General features: G+C 38.7%; 2 protein-coding genes across 4 annotated transcripts in view; both read left to right on the top strand.

Moving 5' to 3' along the window:
* LOC115929848 lies at positions 1-5,193 on the top strand. The gene is made up of 3 exons (XM_030999918.1): positions 1-228; positions 4,478-4,660; positions 4,891-5,193. The coding sequence occupies exons 1-3, from the start codon at positions 1-3 to the stop codon at positions 5,170-5,172; spliced, it is 693 nt and encodes a 230-aa protein (XP_030855778.1). The 3' UTR covers positions 5,173-5,193.
* LOC591403 (epoxide hydrolase 1) overlaps positions 4,905-23,580 on the top strand; it is a 26,467-nt gene continuing 7,791 nt past the window's right edge. The window contains exons 1-4 of one of the 3 annotated variants that reach the window (XM_030971986.1): positions 4,905-5,198; positions 16,154-16,250; positions 19,103-19,227; positions 20,998-21,080. In XM_030971986.1, coding sequence (XP_030827846.1) covers positions 16,167-16,250; positions 19,103-19,227; positions 20,998-21,080 — 292 coding nt within the window. In that variant the 5' untranslated portion in view covers positions 4,905-5,198; positions 16,154-16,166. Of the gene's footprint in view, positions 5,199-15,777; positions 16,251-19,102; positions 19,228-20,997; positions 21,081-23,580 lie in introns of those variants that run through there. The other 2 variants (XM_030971987.1, XM_030971985.1) reach the window with 2 other exon arrangements.

Below are 23,580 nucleotides of genomic sequence, written 5' to 3' on the forward strand. Positions count from 1 at the left end.
ATGGACGAAATTCCCGCCGCCTCGAACGAAGAAATCCTGTCGGCCATCCACGTCTTACAGCGCCGGGTTGACACCTGCACATCGACGGTTCAACAACCCAAACCCATCCCAACATTCAAGAGCGAAGGGAACAAACAACAGTTTGAACACTCTAAAAAGGTCGAAAGATTGATTGAGAGAGGCATCGCCCTAAACGAGCAGGGGGATTTTGACGGTTCCATGACACATGCTCCGCCGACGATTGCTCCGCCGACATTTACTCCGCAAAACGCGACAATTGCTCCGCGACATTTGCTCCGCGACATTTGCTCCGACGTCAAATGCTCCGCCGACAGGTGCTCCGCCGACAGTTGCTCCGCCGACAATTGTTCCGCCGACAGATGCTCCGCCGACAATTGCTCCTCCGACAATTGCTCCGCCGACAATTGCTCCGCCGTCAATTGCTCCGCAAAACGCGACAATTGCTCCGCCGACATTTGCTCCGCCGACATTTGCTCCGCCTGAAGCGACACTTGCTCCGCCGACATTTGCTCCGCCGACAATTGCTCCGCCGACAATTGCTCCGCCGTCAATTGCTCCGCCGACAATTGCTCCGCCTGAAGCGACAATTGCTCCGGTGACATATGCTCCTCCGACAATTGCTCCGACGACATTTGCTCCGCCGACAATTGCTCCGCCGACAATTGCTCCGTCGACAATTGCTCCGCCGACAATTGCTCCGCCTGAAGCGACAATTGCTCCGGTGACATTTGCTCCGGCGACATTTGCTCCGCCCAAAAAGTGTCCCATTAAATACAAATGCTACTAGTACTACGACAAATGCTTCGCCGACAATATTTTTTTTTCACGGGTTGTTTTTGTTTCTTTCTTTTTTTCTTCATTTTTTGAATGCATTTCATGACATTATGTAAATGAAATGAAATGAATGAATGTTGATAATGTGGGAGGAAAAAGCAGTTGCCTAAAAGTCATTTCGAATATACTGAAATAACTTTCCATCTATCACTGTACGTCCCACATAATGTACACTAAACACTCATTACATGTCATGGGAAGTTTTTTTTTTTTAAAGTAGAGCAGCAAGCCACATTCCCAAATACGCGCATACCTCCTAGTTAATTTCAAACAGCTCATCAATATGTAATACCTGAAATTACCTCAATGAAAGAAGACTAATAACATGAGAGGAAAGAAAAGAGCAAAAAAGACAACCGTTTTTTGCTATTCCCCATAATGTTTGATTTAAAAAATAAAAAATAAAACTATAGCTCCTTACGCAAGTTCTCCGGCGGAAGATAATTACTCCGCTCAAAATCTGTTTCATGTATTACTCATTAGCTGATCCAAAGCTCAAGGCTATCTCTCTCTCTCTCTCTCTCTTTCTCTCTCTCCCATGCTCCTCCTTTTCCTGTTTACACCGTTTTCTTGTCTTCTTTGCTCTTTTCTTTCCTCTCATGCTATTAGTCTTCTTTCATTTCCATCACTTCTTCTCTGCTCCCCCTCTCGAGTTCTATTTCTCTCGTGAAATTGAAACGTAAAGTAATACAATCATGTAGTACATTCTTGTTTAGAATAATATTTTCAATAATATCCAGTCCATTTTCTAAAGGTTTCTTTCCTTTAGTTAAGTGTATATGTAGCTTTAATATATATATGTTAGTGTGCAAAACACTCCGTTTCATTCGAGTACTTTGTTTTCACTAAATAATTTAAGGGACTCACGAAGCCACCGGAAGAAGAGCAATTGGCTTATCATGAAGAACTAACATCAAACTGCAACAAAATGATTTGTATAAATGTGAATAAGCAGAAAGGCTGCCATCTCATTTTCCCGTCTGAATGGGTTCTCTTCCTAACGTATATAAGTGCCCTTATTTTCTAAACTTTTTTTTAAATATTTGTGTGTTTATTAATTTTCAATCATATAAAAATTACATATTTACAAGTCATTGGTAATAATTAGACAAACAAAAAAACCAATATGTATAAGAACAACTAACAATAATGAAAGGACAAGAAAGTTATAAAAAAAAAACATTATAGTATAGGTTTTCCCGGCCAATTTCGTCAAAGCAGCGATCAATTTCACTAACGTGCATTCATGTTCGAGCAAATTTTCTCCACTCGTTGCTACCCTGTTTCATTTTTAAACTTTTTGCATTCAATTTCGTTTCGAGTCACCGAATTTTCGAAACAAGCACATTCAAATTAACGTTTGGTTCAGTCAATTTGGAAATGCGTTAGCGTCATTCAATTTCGCCAAAGTTGAGTGGGAGGACAATTCTTTGTCGAATTGCGGTTTCATTTTCGTCTATGGGCAACCTCTTTCGCAATCGGGTCATTCAAATTAAAACTAGACCTCATAATTATTGTATGAGGCTCGATGTTTATTCGGATATTCACTTTTTCATGTTCATTTGTTTATTCTTTTTCTCTACGATCTTTTCTGACATGATTTCACATTATACAATCTTCTTATTTGTCTGATATATTTATATTGCATTCAATATTTTCTCTTTCTGTCGATCTTTATTTTTGATGAAACATTTCTTTATACAGTCATGTCTTCATATCTTTCATTATAAATGAGGTTATTTTTTAAATGTTTTTTTTTTATCAATCTGGATTGAGTGGGTAATCTTTCTTTCTTTTCATTTCACACATTTTTCTTTATTCATCATTGTATTTTGTTTCCATCCTGGCCATGTCTAAAGCTCAACACTACCGCTGTCCAGGATCTGTGTATAATTATATAGCTTGTTCTTACAAGAAGAAGAGAAGTTACAAATTGTGCGCCTTCTCTGGGGACATTTACCTGTGTAATGACAGATATCTGATAACGAATACGCATAATCATTCCTACAAGTAAACTTAACATTAAATTATTCAAACAGAAGTATATTAAGTGACAAATTAACATCAAATGAAAAGCAATGCACAAATGTCACATATGAATGCCTAATCACGAAATTGAATGCTCGAATACATACCACCCTCTGTCCGGCACGAATTTGAATGCTCTTTGCATGCTTTTCTAAATTTAATGCTCGTTTTGCACGTCTCCGTGACTAGAGTATGAAATCGCATGCTACTAAATCAAATTGAACGACGCAATTAGCTTTTTGAATGTTGATCTACATAGTCATTCAATTTCGCACGAACTTGAATGAACGTAACGTTAATTCGGATGCTAAGTTTACGAAGTTGGGCGGGAAAACCTATAAAAAAAAAAATACACTGTACACATATAAATCATAGTTTGAACTCCAGTGCATAAAGGGGAGTGAGGGGGCACAGGAATAAAAGTTAAATCAACATGAGTATCATAAGTCAAATCGCCATTTCTTAAAATGCGAAACAAGCTTGTTCCTTTTTTTCGCTGAGAAATATTCAATATCTTTTTGTTTCTTTATAAAACTCTTAAAAAGATCAACACTTGATAAATCCCCCTTACTTATTTTCTAAACTTCCATGATGACCTATTACATTGTATAATGCTTTACCTAGTAAGATGCATTGATCGAGGTAATTTCAGGTATTACATATTGATGAGCTACTTGAAATTAACTAGGAGGTATGCGCGTATTGGGGAATGTGGCTTGCTGCTCTACTTTTTTTTTAAAACTTCCCACGACATGTAATGAGTGTTTAGTATACATTATATGGGACGTACAGTGATAGATGGAAAGTTATTTCAGTATATTCGAAATGACTTTTAGGTAACTCCTTTTTCCTCCCACTTCATCAACATTCATTCATTTCATTTCATCTACATTATTTCAAGAAATACATTCAGAAAATGAAGAAGAAAAAAAGAAACGAAAAAAATAGGTGTAAAGAAAATATTGTCGGCGAAGCATTTGTCGTAGTACTAGAAGCATTTGTAGTTTATGGGACACTTTTTGGGCGGAGCAAATGTCGGCGGAGCAATTGTCGCTTCAGGCGGAGCAATTGTCGGCGGAGCAAATGTCGGTGGAGCAAATGTCGGCGGAGCAAATGTCGGCGGAGCAATTGTCGCTTCAGGCGGAGCAATTGTCGGCGGAGCAATTGTCGGCGGAGCAAATGTCGGCGGAGCAATTGTCGCTTCAGGCGGAGCAAATGTCGGCGGAGCAATTGTCGCTTCAGGCGGAGCAATTGTCGGCGGAGCAATTGTCGGCGGAGCAAATGTCGGCGGAGCAAGTGTCGCTTCAGGCGGAGCAAATGTCGGCGGAGCAAATGTCGGCGGAGCAATTGTCGCGTTTTGCGGAGCAATTGACAGCGGAGCAATTGTCGGCGGAGCAATTGTCGGCGGAGCAATTGTCGGCGGAGCATCTGTCGGCGGAGCAATTGTCGGCGGAGCAACTGTCGGCGGAGCAACTGTCGGCGGAGCAACTGTCGGCGGAGCATTTGACGTCGGAGCAAATGTCGCGGAGCAAATGTCGCGGAGCAATTGTCGCGTTTTGCGGAGTAAATGTCGGCGGAGCAATCGTCGGCGGAGCATGTGTCGGGTTACCATTTTGACACGACAGCGCTAACCCTGAAGGAAGCACTCCGAGAACTTAATGACAGGCAAAAGCTGATAAGAATCGCTGACCGGTCGCCACTCGGATGGTCAACTGTAAACGAATATGTCGCCGATGAACTTGCCGACGACTCGGGCGATGAGAAGCGTCTTCGAAAGGTAATACGTAATTTTTCCATTAAATTGTCCTCGAATTCACTTACATAATTTGTTCACAATGAAATGAATGAACGATTAGAAATAACGGTTATATCATTTAATTATAACCGATTGTATATTATGCAGAAAGCAGTCTCTTATTTGCACACAGTATTAGATATCGATTATATATTATGTATCACAAAATATCCGAGCGTATTTATTAATTCATACCACCTTTCTTTGTCTAGGCGGAGAAAGCCGCTTCTGCAAAAAGAGCGGAATCTTCGGCCAAAAGGTCGACCCGGGGAAGGCCCCGCCCATATCCTCGCCCTGCTCAACGCCCTGTTGGTTCTTTTCGCCGCTTCCCGGCCACCTTCACACCAAATTTTCAGCGCCGCTACGATAACCGTGTCTGCTTCCAGTGCGGCATCGCCGGTCACGTCCGTACCAGTTGTCCAGCTATCAGAGCCAGTCGGCAGCCATTACGCCAGCAACCAGGGCCCCCAGGCGTCACCCAAGGAACCCTTTAGAGTGAAGCTACCACCAGGAGTCAAAGGTAGACTTAAACGATCTTATAATTTTTGGAAGTCTGAGCTTAAAGCCACACCATTTATTCTTGATATTATCAATGAAGGCTATAAGTTACCTTTTGACATATTTCCCCCTCAGTTTTATGCAAAGAATAACAGATCGAGTTTGAATCATTCTGAGTTTGTTGAGACGGCCATTGCCGATTTGTTGAAAAGACAGTGCGTCGTCGAAGTAAAATCACGTCCCACATGCTGCAATCCATTAACAGTCGCTGAAGGCAAAAAGTTACGATTGGTTCTGGACCTACGCCACCCAAATAAATATGTTAAGAAGTTTAAATTCAAGTATGAAGATTTACCCCACATTTCACAAGTACTCGGTCCAAACCAATTTTATTTCTCTTTCGATCTAGAATCCGGATATCATCACGTCGATATCTTCCCCCCACACCAGCAATACTTAGGCTTCTCCTGGGTTCATAATGATTCAATCGTTAGATATTACATATTCACGGTTCTACCTTTTGGCCTCAACAGCGCATGTTACTTGTTTACCAAGCTAACTAGACCATTAGTCTATTACTGGCGCGCCCGCGGCTCTATCGAGCATGACCTTAGTGCGCGACACCCTTACCCGCAGCGGGTTTGTCTCCAGCAAGACAAAATGCAAATGGGAACCCACCAATCAAATCCAATATCTAGGTCTCGTTCTAGATTCAATATTCAATTTCTTTGACACAGTCAGCACGACCAGTACCTATAAAGAATTTGGCTTCATTCGCGGGACAAATCATCTCAATGTCTCTCGCACTCGGTCCTATATGTAGGCTCAAGACACGCGCCTCGTATCGCGCAATCGAATCACGTGCGCTTTGGTCAGATTCCATAATGCTACCCGATCCCGTAATCAAAGAACTGCATTTTTGGACGAAGAATATTACAGAGTTTAATGGTTTTCCTTTTAAATTTTGTTTAGCCCCATCTGCGCTAGTTTTTTCAGACGCTAGCGATACCGGTTACGGAGGCTACGTACAGGACAACACTCACACGCGTTTCCACGGAAAGTGGACTCGCGCAGAGTCGCTCAAAAGTTCTACTTGGAGCGAACTGGCCGCCGTACTTCGAATAATTTCTGAAGGCCATTCTCTTTTCCAAAATCAAAAGCTCAAGTGGATGACAGACAATGCAAATGTCCCACGCATTATCAAGAACGGGAGATAGATAAGGAGGAAGGGGTGCATACGTGAACTGCAAGCGTATTGGGGATGATCATACTATCATTTTAGGGTGTGCAATCTGGGTCGGAATCCAGCATAATATATTCATAAAAAGAGGTTCACATAAAAGCACTCATGATAAAGCCGCGCCTGGCCCCTACAATATCATTTTGGATTGTTAGATGATGGGGCGGGTGGCAGGGGTAGGGGACAAATTTCCCCCACTTTTTCAAGTACCCCAAAGGGCCACTTTTACTTTGTAAGAAGTGCCCCTTCCCCTTTTTAGAGTTACCCCTGTTTAACTCGGAGAAGCGCATATTTTATCAACACATGTGCCCCCTTTCCTATCTAATAAGGGCTATTTAGAAAAATGAGGCCCTTCATAAATAAAAAGTGTCCCTTTTCGTTCTCATAAGTACCCCTTTTCACCTCTGGTAAATGACCTTTTTCATATACGAGAAGTTAATTCTTTTCACTTCAGTGCGCTCTTTACCTCCGATAATTGCCCCTATTCAAATCTGAGAGATGCTCGTTTTACTTTGAAAAGTACCCCCTCCCCTCCTAATAAGTACTCTTTTCATCTATGATGGGTGCCCATTTTCACCTCTGCTAACTGCCCTTTCATTTTGAATCGTGCCCCTTTTCCTTTCTAATAAGGGACCTATCCCCTTTTCATAAATGCCCCTTTTCACCTCTGATAAATCAATTTCTGATGGATGCCCCTTTTCCGTCGACAAATGCCCATTTCCCATACTCGTAAGTGCCCTCATTCGTAAGTGCATCTCATTTCTGGTGAGTGGCTCCTTTCAGGTGCAAGAAGTGCCCCGTTTGGACCTTTTCTAATATGTGTCTTTATCCCTTTCGATAAGTGTCCCCTTTACCTCTCATCATTAGTCTCGCACCTAATTTAAAGCGACTAAGAGTAATTTCCCCTAAAGTTCGCTCGCTCGCAGTTATAGATGATACTTGTCACTTAAAGGCACACTGCCATACTTGTAGCTACTTGCTCCCTCTATATAGAAAACTTCCCTAATCGGTGCCTGTTGGTCCCCCATGATCCTCTTTTTCTTATGTTAAATGAGAGCTGAGTTAATGAGATAGCCACCTGTCACAGTGACCTCGATGGCTCTCTGTGTGGTCTAATCCCTTCTGGCCCAGTAGTGCTGACGATCTTTAACAAAGGTCTTTTCAGTCTTCCGTTATGAGAATGTGCTTGTAACCCCATCATGATTTGTTTTTCCTCTTTATAAGATGTAATTTTTCACTCTGCGACCTCACAGATCTTACATTTTTTTCTCGCTCGCTTTGCTCGTTCGCAAATGAATATTCAGACAATCACACACAGCCGAAAGTGTGATGCTTAAGCAATATCTTGTATAATATATAAAGAAAAACAAATATTGAAATCGTCCCTGATAATGAAATCACAAGGAAGGGGTATATACCAATGTCTAAAAAAAATGTATATTTTCGCTTTGAGATTTCGCTTTGTAGGTGCCCTTTCTTGGTGCTTTCCACTTTGAAAATAGCTCCGCCGCCCCTGCTTACGCATTAGCGCCAGGACGCGCTTGCGCGCACAGGGGGTGTCTGCAGGGGGGGGGGGGGGGCGATGTCCTCTCTAGCTCTGAAGCTGAATTTTTTAAACTGGATTCGTCCGATTCGGTTAATACTTTTAGAGGGAGTCTGAGGGGAGATGTGCCCCCCTCTGAAGCTGACATTTTTTGGATTTTTGAAACTGGATTCGTGCGTTTTGGTTAATAATTTTTTTGGGAGTCTGATTTCATTTCAAAACACCTGCAGTTAATGCGGGATGGGGTTACAGCCTCTCTTTCCCCGAAAATTTAAAAATTACCAATATGCCTTTTTTTAATCTTATCTCGTATATAGTTTGGTGACAAATAACACTTTCACAACATACATATGCTCAAATTTTCGCTCGCTCGCCAAATTATGAAACCAGGAAATAGATATTGGGGCAAGAGGCTTCAGCCCCCACTGATGGAAATGTCAAAAAAATTGCGCGCGAGCATAACTTGAAAACGAGGAATGTTGATATCGGACAAGAGACGTAACGTGAGCATGTCCCCCTTTCCAAAATTGTGCCCGCTTGTAGGCAGTGGCGGATCCAGGGGGGGGGGGGGGCCTTGAGAAAAAAAAATCATGTCAAAACACGTGATTTTTACCTTTTTGGGGGGTTGCCCCCCCCCCTGGCGCTCAAGGGGGGGGGGGGGGGTTGCAATTTGTTTAATTTTTGAGGACCAAAAAAAAAAAAATGTGGTCACTACCCCCCCCCCCCCCCCCCCCCCGCAACTTTTTCCGCAACCAAGACTCAAGCAATACGCACTTAAAGGTAAAGACCAGTTATGGTCATGCGATTGCATTGTGAAAGAAACGTTGTGGAATCGATCAGAAAAGGTTGATCATCTAGCATCTAGCATCTGCAAGGTTCTGGAATCATCAAAATGATGAGAACTTTGGCCCATTCTTCGTAAAGTTACAAGCACTATACACAGAAAGATGTATATGGGACTACCCTATATCTCTCACAGACCATGAGAGAAACAAATTTACCAAATATATGAAATAGTAGGCGGTTTCCCGGCAAATTCGTTATCATCGTGTATTAGTCAAAACATATTCTTTCACATGATTGGTAATGAAAGCTTCCATTTCATTTTTTGAAATTGGGGCGTTTCCAATACTGGTCTTTACCTTTAACAAGCACAATGCGCACCCCCTCATCCTCCTCGCTTGGTTCCTCACGGAACGTTGAGGAGTATCCCAGAAGAAGAAGAAGAATAATGATCTGATAACAGTTGGTAATATTTTTTTATTTAGGTCTTAATCATCTGCTCGATTAATTTGATATATATTTGGTCTTATGATCTTACCTTCCGAGAATCACCAATATAACTACCTCTTCTTCGGTCATGATTCGTCCTGCTTCTTCCTTCTTTCTTCTTCCCCTTTCCCTTCTTCCTGTATCTATTTTCCTTCTCCTTGTCGTTTCGTTGTTGTATGTTGTTTTGTAATATTGTCTTGTATTTCCCAAATCTTCGTAGGCACAATTTTAAACAATTTTTTTTTCTTCTGGGGGATCCACAAACTACAAGCACTGCTTTTTACTAGATCCCCCCATTTCCTCAGAAATTGAGAATTTCTTGTAACAATTTTATTATGTGTAAAGTTTATTTGTATAGTTACCAAGAAATAACGAATTATACATTTTTTTTCATACTCTTAAGAAATCATGTAGCTCATCGAGTTTGTCCAATGAGGTATTTGAAGTGCTTTATTTCTATCTTGGAATGACACATAGACTGACATACTCTGTTTAACTTGTAGGGACTATGTGTAAAGCAGTCATTACCTATCATGAAACAAACTTCAATATGAAAGTGAATAGAATTTTACGGGCAGTACCTAAATTTGAAAAACATGTTTCCTATTGAATATAAAATTAAATACAAGTAGCTTTATACTGTTCTGTGTTCATCATGCATGCTGAATGTACATTTAACATCTGTATTATTACGTTGAAATGCATCTGAGATTGAAAGCACAGTGGATGTAATGATAAGGTACATAAATTATAGCGTTTATTTGTCTCACGTGTGATATATTAAAATATCCACAACATGCACACAATATAATTATCAACGATGCCAAATGGCAAAACAGGGATAATTTTCTACCAAATAACTACATGTATTTGGAACATGAGCGGATAAAGGAGGAGGCACAGCCGGTCCGTGCCCCCCCCCCCTCTTTTTTGGGCTGCTAAAAAATGATATTTTAAAAAAATTAAGAAAAGAGAGAAAAGGGGGGAAAATAGTTATGGGTTTGAGCAGGGCTTCTCAAAGTCAGGACCACAGGGCATGTCAATCAGGACCACCTGGGACAGAGTCTCCAATTGCCTTATTTTAAGGAAATTACAGAATTTTGATAGTGTCAAGGAAATTAAAAGGAAATTCAAAGAAGAAAAAAATCCAAAGGTATGTGAGAAATCCTAAAAAGTGAAAAATGTCACTATTTTATCATTTTATTTGTTACTTTAGAAACAGTGGCGGATCAAGGTGAGGGCCGAATCAGTAGCAGTCCCCTTTTTAGTGTGGTTTAAAATATTAAAAAAAGAAAGAGAAGAAGAAACTGAAGGGTAAAATAGAAGAAGAGGGGAAGAGGAAAAAGAGAGAAGGGGAAAAAAGAATAAATATACATATACACCTCTCTTCTCTTAATTTCTTACCACTCTCTATCCCTCCTCCCTTTTATCCCACGTTTCTTTTGTTTCCTTTTTCTCTTTTATATTCTTCTTTTTTTTCCTTTTCTCCTTTTCTAATTTCTTTTCCTTTCTTTCCTCTCCTTCATCCTTTCTTCTTTTTTTCTTTTCCGTTCCCTCTCATTTCTCCCCTCCCCCTTTTCTCATTTTCCCCAACAGCAGCGCAATTTTACCGACAATATCCTGACAGGTGGGGGTTGTCGCACCCCCCCCCCCCCCCCCCCCCACACACACACACACCATTTAGCGACGCCCCTGGTTATGCGTTCTGTCAAAGAGTACCGTACGTACCGTACCCGTTCGTAACTTGAAAGCGCGCACGTAGTATACGTTTATGGCACGCCGTTCGACCAATAATTCAGATAAACACTGTTTATCGCCGATAATTTGTTTATCGCCGAAAAACACTGTTTATCAAGAGAAACTATGTTTATCGAGTGATAACTAGTACTCTTAAAACTCAGCAAATACCTGTGCTTTCCATAGCATGTTGATAATTTGATTAATCATATGGATTTCATTTTAAAATATTCAAATTTCCAAATTTATTAAAGAGAGGCAGCCACCCCCCCCCCCCATTCATGTGTTAGTTTCCTTGTCTCGATTTAATATAATGTTATGTTGCATTTAAAAAGATCATTGTAGACAAAAATATGTTGATAAATGAGTCCATCAATGTTGATAAAAAGATTTAGTGCTGCTAAATTCGTTTCTTTTCATTTTCTTATTTTGTGAAAGATATGTGATGATGGTGGCGATTGTGATGGCACTCTGTAATCATAATGCTGTTATGACTGAGGTGTGATGGTGCTGGTGCAGTCTTATGTATGATTGAGTAATTGGTGTCCGACCTTGTCAATTTTTTAGATTTGGCAGCAGCGAGATAGATTTGATCATCTTTCCTAATGAGGGAGAAGGAAATATATTAAGAGAGTAAGCAGGGCAAAAGTTTATGCAAAAATGTTCTACAATAGAGAGGAGGGGGTGCAAAGTTTAATGAAAAATAAGTTGGTGCCAAAATGACAAGGTACACATCGCTATTCAGAATTTGAGAAAAGGGATATTATCTATAGGCCCATGGGTCATTTTTAACATGACATTATTATTTTTTTTTCCAGAAATACTTGTAAGCTAATTATCCCACCTTAAATTAAAAAAATATAAATGTTAGCTTTGAATGGATTCCCTCCCACTGTGGAATAACGGGAAATGAATGTGCGGATTTTCATGCTAATGCAGTCCTCAACAAACACATTGAAATAACAAACAGCCTTAATATCTCAGAAGTGAACAGCATTTTAGAGAGGCATTTTACCGAGCTGTGACAATTAAGATGGCAGGTTTCTCCAAATACACACTACAAAACAATCCAAAAATCGGTTTCACAAACCTTCATTTGCAAACTAGACCGAGCAAAAGAAAAGATAATACGTCGTTTACGACTTGGACACATCTTGGACACGCGGATCTAGGTCGAATGGGAATACATCCAACTGGACACTGTAACTCGTGTCGAGAAGTAGAAACCACTGAACACTTTATAGCAAAGTGCCCGAAATATTTAATTGAAAGATCCATGCTATACTCGCTGAAACAGATTGTATAAATCCAGACGATATTTTAAGGCTCTTAAATTCATCAGAAGCTAACATTCAAAACGCTTATACCGTTTCGTTGTAAGAACGAAACGTTTCAATTAACCCAAAATAATCGAGCATATTTTTTTTTTTTTTTTTTTTTTGCACCACCACTCACAAAATCCCACATTTTGTTTGTTTCCCCTAAAAAGTTTAATTATCCAATGCAATATGTATTATAAACACCACTCTATCACAAAATTGTTTTTCTTTTAATCGAAGGTTCATTAAAGTCTGCGAAGTCGCTCAAAGCAAATTTCCCCGGAAAAGTACCCTCTTGATTTTAAAATTGTTGATCAATTCATTTCTTCTTTCGAGTTTCCAGATTATTAATGTATCCCAAAGGGAGCCCCCTGTCTACACCCGAGAGACAGGACGGTGTCTGGACGGTGTCTTAGAACGGACAGGACTACGCGGTAACCTACAGGATACAAAAATCTACATTTTTTTTTTTCTTCATCTATTTTCTCTTTCATTTCATTTTAAGGGGGAAAAAAAGAAAAAGAAAAAAAAAAGAGAGAAGCCTATATTTAAATTTTATTTTTGATACTCTTATTTTAAAAAAAGAGAAAGAAAGAAATTAATATTAAAAAGAAAGGCGTTGGTGATAATAGTCGGGTCTTGACTGATTGCCATTACAAAAAAAAACAACAACAACAAGTTAAAGATGAAATTGAGTTCTGGTCATGCGATTGCATTGTGAAAGAAACGGTGTGGAATCGACCAGAAAACGTTGATCATGTAGCATATAAGAATTTGTGTGTTTTGCAAGGTTCTGGAATCATTAAAATGATAAAAAATTTGGCCAAGTCTTGGTAAAGTTACAAACACTGTACACAGAAAGATGTATATGGGACACGAACACGATGTTACATGACATATTTAGAATATGAAGGCATTTGAAGAGCCATGCTTTTCAGGGAACATGTCTTATCTGATGTTCTTCCACACTTGCATAATAAGAATGATAACGCTCACAAATTATTTTTCACCTCTTCCCAGAACTCAACCTTCTCTTTAAAGTAGATATTCATTGATTTTAAAAACTAACTTAAATTTTCATTATTGCAAAGTTGAAACTTTGATTCGACAAGGTTATCAAAATTCAATGCTTGGAAACATTCGAAGTAATGATTATTATAAATTACAAAACGCTTAAATACAGACCCGGCATAGCACCTGAAGAGCTCTCCGAACGCTGCTGAGATGTGTGAGATCACAGTATGGACATGATTTGCTCAAGCAGACGATGTCCTGTGACATCTCACACATTTTCAGTGCCTGTGTTTTCATCTTTTCTTGAGTTCTTTCTCTACTTCACTACCGTGAGGCTAAAATGTATAATACATTGCCTCACTCTATACTGCGCATGGTTTTATTTTGATGACAAATGCAGCGATACAAAAATAAAGGAATATGTCGCTTGTAAACAAAATAAGACGCCACTGTATATTCAGCTGCACACACCGCGGTATGTTCGGCATTTCAAGAGGGATCAAATGTCGTCCTTAAAGATAATACAAAGTTTTGGTATGGGGTCATGAATTTGGTTCAAATAAACATATTGGAAGCATATGCCATCCTACAATATTTAGTGATCATTGTCGCGGTTGAAATCGAGTCTGAAGTTATGAAATTGTAAATAATAAACTCTTTATGTTGTATAGCTCCCTCTCAAGGTCAAGCTATCAATTAAACCATAAAACAACGTAATTCAAATTGACCCCCAGGTCGAAAATCCCATAGAGACGAATAGAGATCATTAGAAAAATTCTATTGGTCTCTAATGGTTTCTGTTGGAGTCTATTGGTTTCTGTTGGACCCATAGAATTGAATCCAATAGAGACCATTCAAACCATCAGAAACCAATAGAAACCAATAGCACCCATAGAAACCAATATAAATAGAAACCAATAGGACCAATAGAAACCAATAGGACCAATAGAAACCCAATAGGACCAATAGGACCAATAGAAACCAATAGGACCAATAGAAACCAATAAGACCAATAGAAACCAATAGAACCGATATGACCAATATGACCAATAGGACCGATAGGACCAATAGAAAACCAATGAGACCAATAGAACCCAATGGGACCAATAGAAACCAATAGGTCCAATAGAAACCAATAGAAACCAACAGCTAAATCTATCTCATGCATATTCATGATTACTTTATACATGTTCACAGAAAATTACATTTATCATAATTTGTTAAGCAACTTATGACAATGTACATCAATTTTGTGATTTTTATTTTCTTTCGGCAACTTATGACCAATAGATTATTTTTGTAATCATGTTACAATTTCATTCACGTTTTATCAATAGATATATTGATTATAATGATTACTAACCAAGAAACAATTCATGTATGTTTATTATATAGAATAGTACAAGCCTTCTGTTAAAATAAAGGATATTCTTAAACTCACTTCAAGTGATCTATGTGATGAAGTTAATGCAATTGAGATTAGAATATACTTTTTTTGGTGGACAGTTGCTAAAATCGATTTGATTTACCATTATTGATTTACCAATAGAAGCCATTGAACTATTGGTTGCAATAGGGAATTCAGAATATAGGACCATTAGAAACCCTTAGAAAGATCTCTAATGGACCAACAGGAACCCATAGAAAATATCTAATGGACCAACAGAAACCCATCATAGAAGAAAATATCTAATGGACCAACAGAAACTAATAGAAGACATGGGTGGATGCTAGTCCAATAGAAGCTTCCTGTTGGTCCATCAGCATTTCTTTCTGTGGGTTTGTGTTGGTCCAATAGATATTTTCTAATGGTTTCTGTGGGTCCATCATTTCACTTTCCCTATTGAAACCATTAAACACCAATAGCTCTAATGGTTTCTGATGGTCCAATAGGATCGGATCCTAATGGAATTTCGACCTGGGGCCAATCGGCTATTCCCGTTTAGAAATGATCATATCACAACTACATATTCTGAGATTTTCATGGTCACAGCTACCATTGTATGGCCGCAAGCGCTATTTGAAATTTATCAACATTTACCGGGAGCACCGGTAAATTTTTATATTCAATTTTTCTCAAAAAATTTCAGGGGCTAAATTTTTAGTGGTTATAATACATCCACAGGGGCATCCAAATATATCAAAATTGTAAAGAATTAGTATCCTGCGGTGCCTATTTTCAAAATTTCCCAAAACTTTGTATTACCTTTAATATCATTCTGGGGGTTTTTCAATTTGAAATCATGGTTTCTTATAATTCCTGTGTATTTACAAGCAAAAGATTTTAGTTATCAGAATCGGGTCATATCCCCTTTTGAATGGTTTGACATGCCATTACATTTATATACACTAAACTCGTTATAATTTGAGAAATAATAGCTTTGCAATTATGTTCATTCTCTATGGGATGTCGTCTGCTTGGGCAGTGTTGGTCCATAGTGACGTCATTAAAACATCGTTATTTTTCTGGCGAATCTCTCCTATATCCCAGCTGCTATGGAGGTGGTTGTATTTGTATTTTTATAAATCATCCGATATGTATACGATATGTACCTAAAACGTGTACGATGGCCATCTGTTAGCTTACCAGTTTCTAGTGATACATTAGTTGACATATTTGTGATTTTCTTTGAATTTCACCTTTATAAGTATTGGTCAAACGGCGCGCCATATACGTGAGCTCAACATTATGAACGAAACTTGTGAACTTGAAGCTCATATCATCGATGCATGCAGTCGACAAGCATGGCTAATCTTATTCGGAAAGCGATTGGGGTCTTTATTCTGATTCCATTTGCCATCTACAGTGTTTGCAAGGGAATTTCGCTTTTGGTGTTATCTTTAATTTTCAGAGGAAGGGCATGGATGTTCCAGAAAAAGGAGCGAACTGCTCGACCATCTTGCATGAACGACCCCAATCTCGGCACTCACAAAACTGTTCGAGTGAAGGTAGGTCGTAGGGCGTACGGTATAGATTCTAGGCCCTTACCTTTTTTACCTTTAAATTTACCTTTAGTTTTTTACCCGAGATTCAGGAAGAATGATGCTGCATTCTCAGCATTCTCAGTCGGGCTTCCAGTTCAATTTCGTGTTTCTTCCTTCTCTTACTCTGCTCAGTAACCCCCCGGCCCCGCATTAGTCATATCCCTGTAGGGTATGTCTATAGCCTAGGTCTACTCCAGGAAGCTACGACGCCTTCGGCGTCGGCATCGCTCCTGTTATGTACCGGTATACTGCAGACGTAGCCTACAGGAGCTTAAAAAGGGATCCGGGCTAACTCGGACCAGGGGACAACTCGGCCCAGCTTCAAAGACGGTCATTGTTTGTCATTTTACCCTAACTCTAACCCTGGCCTAACCTAGACCGAAAGCTTCAGTCTCTATACCGTCGGTTGTTCCACTGAGACTACGTCTGGCTCCACTAGATAACCGGAGGTCTAGTGGAGCCAGACGTAGTCTCAGTGGAACAACCGACGGTATAGAGACTGAAGCTTTCGGTCTAGGCCTAACCCTAACCCTAAACCTAACCCTAAACTAAACATGCAAAAAATGACCGTTTTTGCATCCGGGCCGAGTTGTTCCCTTGAAAAGGTACATGTAGGGTCTAGGCTACAAATAATACACGCTGCCGCCCCATATCTGCTGGAGCTAGAGGCGATCGCGCAAGGACCGAAACGTGGAGAAGTTTTTCGTTGTGAAAATCGTGTGGTTCTGAAATCTCGATCTAGTGGTTCCAAAAGACCAGCAAATAATGAACCTCGACCAGTAAATCAACCGAAAGCTATAATTGGTCTAGAGATCTAGTAAAAGGAAACCTGTTGGCATTTGGCAAGGAGGCGAATATATGGCCTATGGGCTTGGACCAGAAATTTTGTATAGACCATTAGCTGCATGTTCTAACTTGTAAAGTTGCAGGGAAGTAATGCCGACTTTTAATGATAATGATGAAATAGCAAAGAATTTAGGAGTATCATGGGTACCAATTCAATGGAAATTTGTATTAAAAAAGAGCCCCCGTCAGTACTAAAAGAGCCCCTGTTAGAAGGCTCGATCACGGGGGCTCTTTTTTTATTGGAAGAGCCCCGTGGACAAAAAATTAATTTGAGCCCTGCATCCAAACAATTTACAACAAATTCAACAATCATTACAATCTCTCTAGAGTACAGCTTTGCTTTACTGAAATAAACAATTCAAACAGACGACATTTATAATTGACTGTGTACAGTATCTTTCATCTTGAAATAGTAAAAATAAAATGTGTGTCTTTATAATAGTTATATATATCACTTCGAAGTACAAAGCATTTTTACACCTATTATATTCTAAGCAAAATAAAGGAATCAAGGTTAATTCTTCCTTATTCAACATGCAAGATAAAACAAAAACAAATATCCATTATCTCATTATACACAGAAAATTGCTTTCTCTTTATGAAATGTATGAAAAAACCTTGCTTCCAGATCATTACAAATTGGGTAACAAATTAAAAAGGAATATTTCTATAACTTACAGTTGAGGGTGAGGGTTGATGAGGCTTTTATTACAGCCTGGTCCTGTAGGGAAAGTCTGCTGTTATAGCCTGTAACATTCACCTTCGTGGCCAACACCCCTCATCACTCCAAAATCAGACCAAGATCAGATAGGTCTGATCCTCTTGACTTGAGATCTCCAAAGCAACTAAACTGTACTAAATCTTCAACCCACTTTGGTTCTCTCATACCGCTTTCAAACTGGCCTGATTTTCATTGGATGCATCCGGACACATCCAATGAAACGGCCACTATGAATGGTACAGAGGAGAAAGAGCCGATAGAATAGCTGATGGAAAGAAGAGAAATAGGCGATTAAATTCTCCTGCTTAATTAAGAGCAGGAGAAATTCTCTTTCTTTCGACACACCGATGAAACAACCACTGTGAATGCGTGAAATTGTCTACTGGTATACCAAACTGTTCTATAACGATTCTCCTCATTCTTTACACACACACATACAAAGATAAACACTAGAGAACTCCAGTTAGGTGACCTAGCTAGGCCTAAGTAGTGCCTAAATTGCAGCCAAACACATCCATTCAATTAGCACATGTCTATTACATTCTATGCCTATACAACTCAACAGGGTCATGAGGGGTCATAATGAAAGAAATTCCTGTCACATTGTGACAGATGCAGAATAACAAGTCCAAGGTCAACATTAAAGGTCAATGGGTCGATGTTAAGGCATGTTTTCAGGACAACGCAATCCCTTTTCTAAACGTGTGTAAAAACGGCGGCCAAGAAGTGGAGGTCACGGCTACCTAGCCGCGTAGGCTGCCAGCGAAAAAGGATTGCATTTTGTCCTGAAGAAATGCCTAAAATCCAACCAAATGTTGACCTTGGACTAGTTATTCTGCATCAAAAAGGTATATTTGGTTCATTTTAATATTTTTTTTTTTTATTTTAGAGCATTTTTAGGATGTTCTGGGAGTTTTTACTAATCTGGCGAGAATCTGTAGGATTACCTTATGAATTATGATATTATAATAGTCCCAAGGACCCAGTCAGGGGTTTATAAAAATGATATCCTTAGTTATTTAATTTATTTGCGAGTATAAGAAAGAACTCTTTATAAAGGTATATGATGTGTAGATAAAAGTACACAGTAAGTAATGATATCCTTAGATATCTAATTTGTATGTGAGTGTAAGAAACAACTCTTTATATAAAGTTCTATGATATATACCGGTAAGCATTTTACACATACATGTACTTTGTATCAATATCATTACTCTTGATCTATCTGTATTGCATTAACATTTTGCAGGGATTGAACCTTCATGTGGTCGTGTCTGGTAATCCTCATCATCCGCTGATGCTCTTTCTCCATGGCTTCCCAGAATGCTGGTATTCCTGGAGACATCAGATCAGAGCATTCAACAAGGATTATTAGTGAGTATAATTAATGGGATAGAGCTTGTTCACACAACCTAGATGTATATGAACTGTAGTGCACATTAATCTTGATGAATAAAAATACCCGGCAAGGGTAAATTCCCCAGCTGATGAGGTGATAGACAGGGTAACGTTGTGTTTTGTCACTTGGCTACAGTACTACAGGTCTTACAAGTTTAAAAAAAAAAAAAAATGGGATGTTTGAGAGTATGAAGTAACAAATTACAGTTATACAGTGCTTCCCAGAAAAAAACGAAACCAAGAATTATCGATGTTTTATCATAACTTGATTACAGATATAATTAATAAATGACACATAAATGACGAGCAGAGAGAAGAGCACAAAGAAGAAGAAAGACTTGATGCATGGCTGATCGTCAACAAAACGTCTTATGTCAACTCTGTTTGTTGCTACGGCAGGCAGCCAGTTAAACCGAATTCGTTTAGTCAAATTATGGAAATGCAAGCATTACTTTAGACAAACAGAACTTTGTTATTCCTGGCTCATTTCTCCTGATTGAGGTGATTGATGAAAGGGCAGAAAATGAACTTTATAGAAATGTGATTTTCTCTTTGAAATTTGGATACCGCCCGCCAAATGACTTTTTGGTTTCCTACTTTCCTCTCTTCAAATTGTTTTTAATCACTCATGCGTGAAATATGCATCATATGAGTTTCATCAAATGAAAGAGGAAGATCTAAACTATACAAATATGTGTAATTTATTCATTATAATTGCGATTAAGTTATGATAAAACATCGATTATTCTCGGTTTCGTTTTGTATAATGAGGTGTATAATGAGGTGTCTACATATATCACATATTGTAGTGGTTTTTAGGAATGTGATGTTAAATCCATGATTTATTATAGTATTAATGACTGCTTTGAGAGAAATAGTTGTTTTATTACGCTCAAGGGAAGGTTAGAATTGTGCTATTCCCCGAGGCTTGCCGAGGGGAATAGCCCAATTGTAACCTTCCCGAGAGCGTATGAAAACAACTATTTCTCGAATATTAAAGCAGTCATTAATACTTTTATATGCCGAAAAAAAATAGACTAAAAAATAAAAAATAAAAAATACTATTTTTTTTGGTCGAAGATGAGATTCGAACTCTTGCGTACAAAAGGTGTTGTATGTTCAGTCAGCGCCTCAGACCTCTCGGCCATCGCGCGCTTTCAAAATGCTTGGCAGTTTTGTACGATATATACATTAAAATGGATTGAAACCGGCTTCGCGTGTGATGAATGCTTCGCAAAAGCTCCATATACGGACTCTTCTTTTACTTTTGCAATGCATATTGGCACGAACTTAGATCAAGATCTATCTGCAGATGTTGTTTTTTTGTTTTTGAGAGTTAATTTTCGTCTTCATGTCAACAATGCAAGATAAAATTGTCGGTAAGATCGATCGAGATTCAATTATATTGAAATTGCCGACCAATTTTTCGCACACGTATGGTATCCTCCATCGCTCAAACCATTTTTTAACATGTAAACCTATGGGGTAACCATGGAGACTGACCTATTTTTTTAATAACCATGGTTATTAAAAATATTGAAATGTTTTATGCATGGTTACCGGGAATTTTACAGGAACAGTTGAAGTTTATGAATGCAATTCGACCAATCAGATGGCTAGATTTCTTAAGTGAGGTATATAATATATTCTACAAAACCTTAAACCGGTTCTAGAAAAAAATGTATTTGTTTTGTTGTTGATTTTTTTAACGTAAATTGTTATTTCTTATATTTATCATTGATGAAGCTGTGTATCCTTTGATATGAGAGGAGTTGGGGAATCAGATGCTCCATTGGGTGTCAAGAATTATGGCATGGCAGAACTTGTTGGTAAGAATTAACATTGTCAACTATCCTCATAGTAGTTATTATTATTATCATTATTACTTATACCGCGCTTTTCCCATAAGGCCCAAAGTGCTTTCAGTGAATGAAAGTCAAAATTACATGATTACAAATAATAAGAAAAACAGACTTACTGTACAACTACAAACTGCAAATAAAATGTGTTTTTAAGGCCTTTATGAAGGTAATAACTGATGGAGACTGCCTAATTCTAAGTGGGAGATCATTCCAGTATTTTGAAGCAGATACAGTAAATGTCCTATCACCGGCTAATGTGCAGGTAACTGAATATGTGAGATGGAAAGGATCACTGGCTGACCTCAAAAAGTGGTCAATGCCTTGGCAGGTGTATATAAATTCAAACAGGTACTGGTATCTAAATATTGTGGAGCTTGATTATTGAGTATTTTGAATACAAACAAGTAATTTAAAAAGTATTCTTTGTTTCAAAGGAAGCCAGTACATTATCTCAAGAGTGGCTGAGATGGATGGTCCCTAGAAACCTGAAATATCAATCGGGCTGCCCAATTTTGTAGCCGTTGCACTGACACGATCTAATTTAGTAGAGGGAATGGTAGAGAGAGGCTCATTACAATAATCGATAAGGGATAGAACTAAAGAATGCACAGCTTTATGACAGGCGGACTGGTCAATAAACCTTCTGATTCTAGCAATATTCCTTAAATATAACGTAACCACACTACAGATGTGAGAAATATGGTGAGACATCCACATGCAAGAATCAAATACAACGCCAAGGTTTGTTATTGTTTTTGAAGGGCTAATGAGTGTGCCACCAACATCCAACTGAACATCTGGAAGACCTATAAGCAGATTGAAAAGAATCAGAAAGATAATTAGATTCAATGTGATGAACTAATTGCTGCTTTCTCAATGAGTTGACTTAAAAATGTTAAGTTTGACACTGGTCTATAATTTCTAAGGTCATTTTGGTTCAAAATTGGTCTTGATTATTGCTGTGTGCTCCATTGGGGAAAGTACCTGTGAAAAGGGATTGATTGACTATGTTTGTAAGCAATGGTAATAAATGATCAGGGTTCTTTTTCAGTAGCCATGTTTGGATGGGATCAAGTCGACAGGATTTAGTAGCTGATAACATAATGATTCTTGACAAATCTGATTGTGTAAGCAACTGAAAGTTTTCAAAACGAGGAATGTTTTCGTTTAATCACAAGCATCTATTTCATCTTGTATCTTTCTTATCTTACCAACAAAAATGAAGAAAACTGATTAGCCAATCTGGATGCAGAGTCATGCAAGGGGAGTTGACTTGACTTCTTATTTAAAACAGAATCTATAATCTGATATACCTTCTTGACAGTACATGAACCCAACTTATCTTTCAAAAAAATCTTCTGTAGCGATATCAATGACTTGGCATACATTCTTATTAACTTCTATAAACAATTTGCGATATGAGTCCAGTCTTGTTTTTCGTCATTTTCGTTATGCCTTACGGCGATGTTGGCGTGCCACAAGCACAGACTAATTGAACCAAGGTCTATGTAACTTCAAAGGGTTAGACTTGGTTTTCGATGGAGCGTACCTTAGTGACTCCAGAAACATACCAATCATATGAGGATTCATTATCTAATCCTGCAGGTTGAGATGACACTAAATCATGTAAAGCACTAGTGCACTCCCCAATTACCACATCATCCAGTGAATTTAACCAGGTTCAGTAATAAACATGAAATCGATATCATGTACACTGACACACTTAGTAACATGTGTATTTTTATGCCTCCGCCACCGAAGGTGGTGCCGGAGGCATCATGTTTTCGGGTTGTCCGTCCGTACGTCCGTCCGTACGTCCGTCCCGTTTGACCGTTATCACAATATCTCAAGAACCATTTAAGATTTAAACTTAAGACTCGGGAATAGTATTTATCACCATAGGAAGACGATCTGATTAGATTTTGGAGTACGTAGGTCAAAGGTCACAGGTCACAGAGGTCAACTTATGAAATTCCTTGTATTGAGTTTGTTAGCGCGATATCTCATGAACCATTTGAGATTTAAACTTCAAACTTAGTGATAGTGTGTATCACTATAGGAAAACAATCTGATTACATTTTGGAGCACGTATGTCAAAGGTCAAGGGTCATAGAGGTCAACTTATGAAATTCCATACATTGAGATCGTTATCGCGATATCTCAAGAACCACTGGAGAATTTTCACTTCAAACTTAATGATAGTATGTATCACCATATCATAATATCTCAAGAACCACTGGAGATTTAAACTTCAAACTTAATGATAGTGTGTATCACCATAGGAAGACAATCTGATTAGATTTTGGAGCACGTAGGTCAAAGGTCAAGGGTCACAGAGGTCAACTTATGAAATTCCATACATTGAGATTGTTATCATGATATCTCAAGAACCACTGGAGATTTAAACTCCAAACTTGTTTAAATTGCTCTATGGCGGAGGCATCATTTTCGACTGCGCGCAGTCAAA

The sequence above is a fragment of the Strongylocentrotus purpuratus genome, unplaced genomic scaffold, assembly GCF_000002235.5.
Source record: "Strongylocentrotus purpuratus isolate Spur 01 unplaced genomic scaffold, Spur_5.0 spur5_scaffold_6, whole genome shotgun sequence".
Classification (NCBI taxonomy): Eukaryota; Metazoa; Echinodermata; class Echinoidea; order Camarodonta; family Strongylocentrotidae; genus Strongylocentrotus; species Strongylocentrotus purpuratus.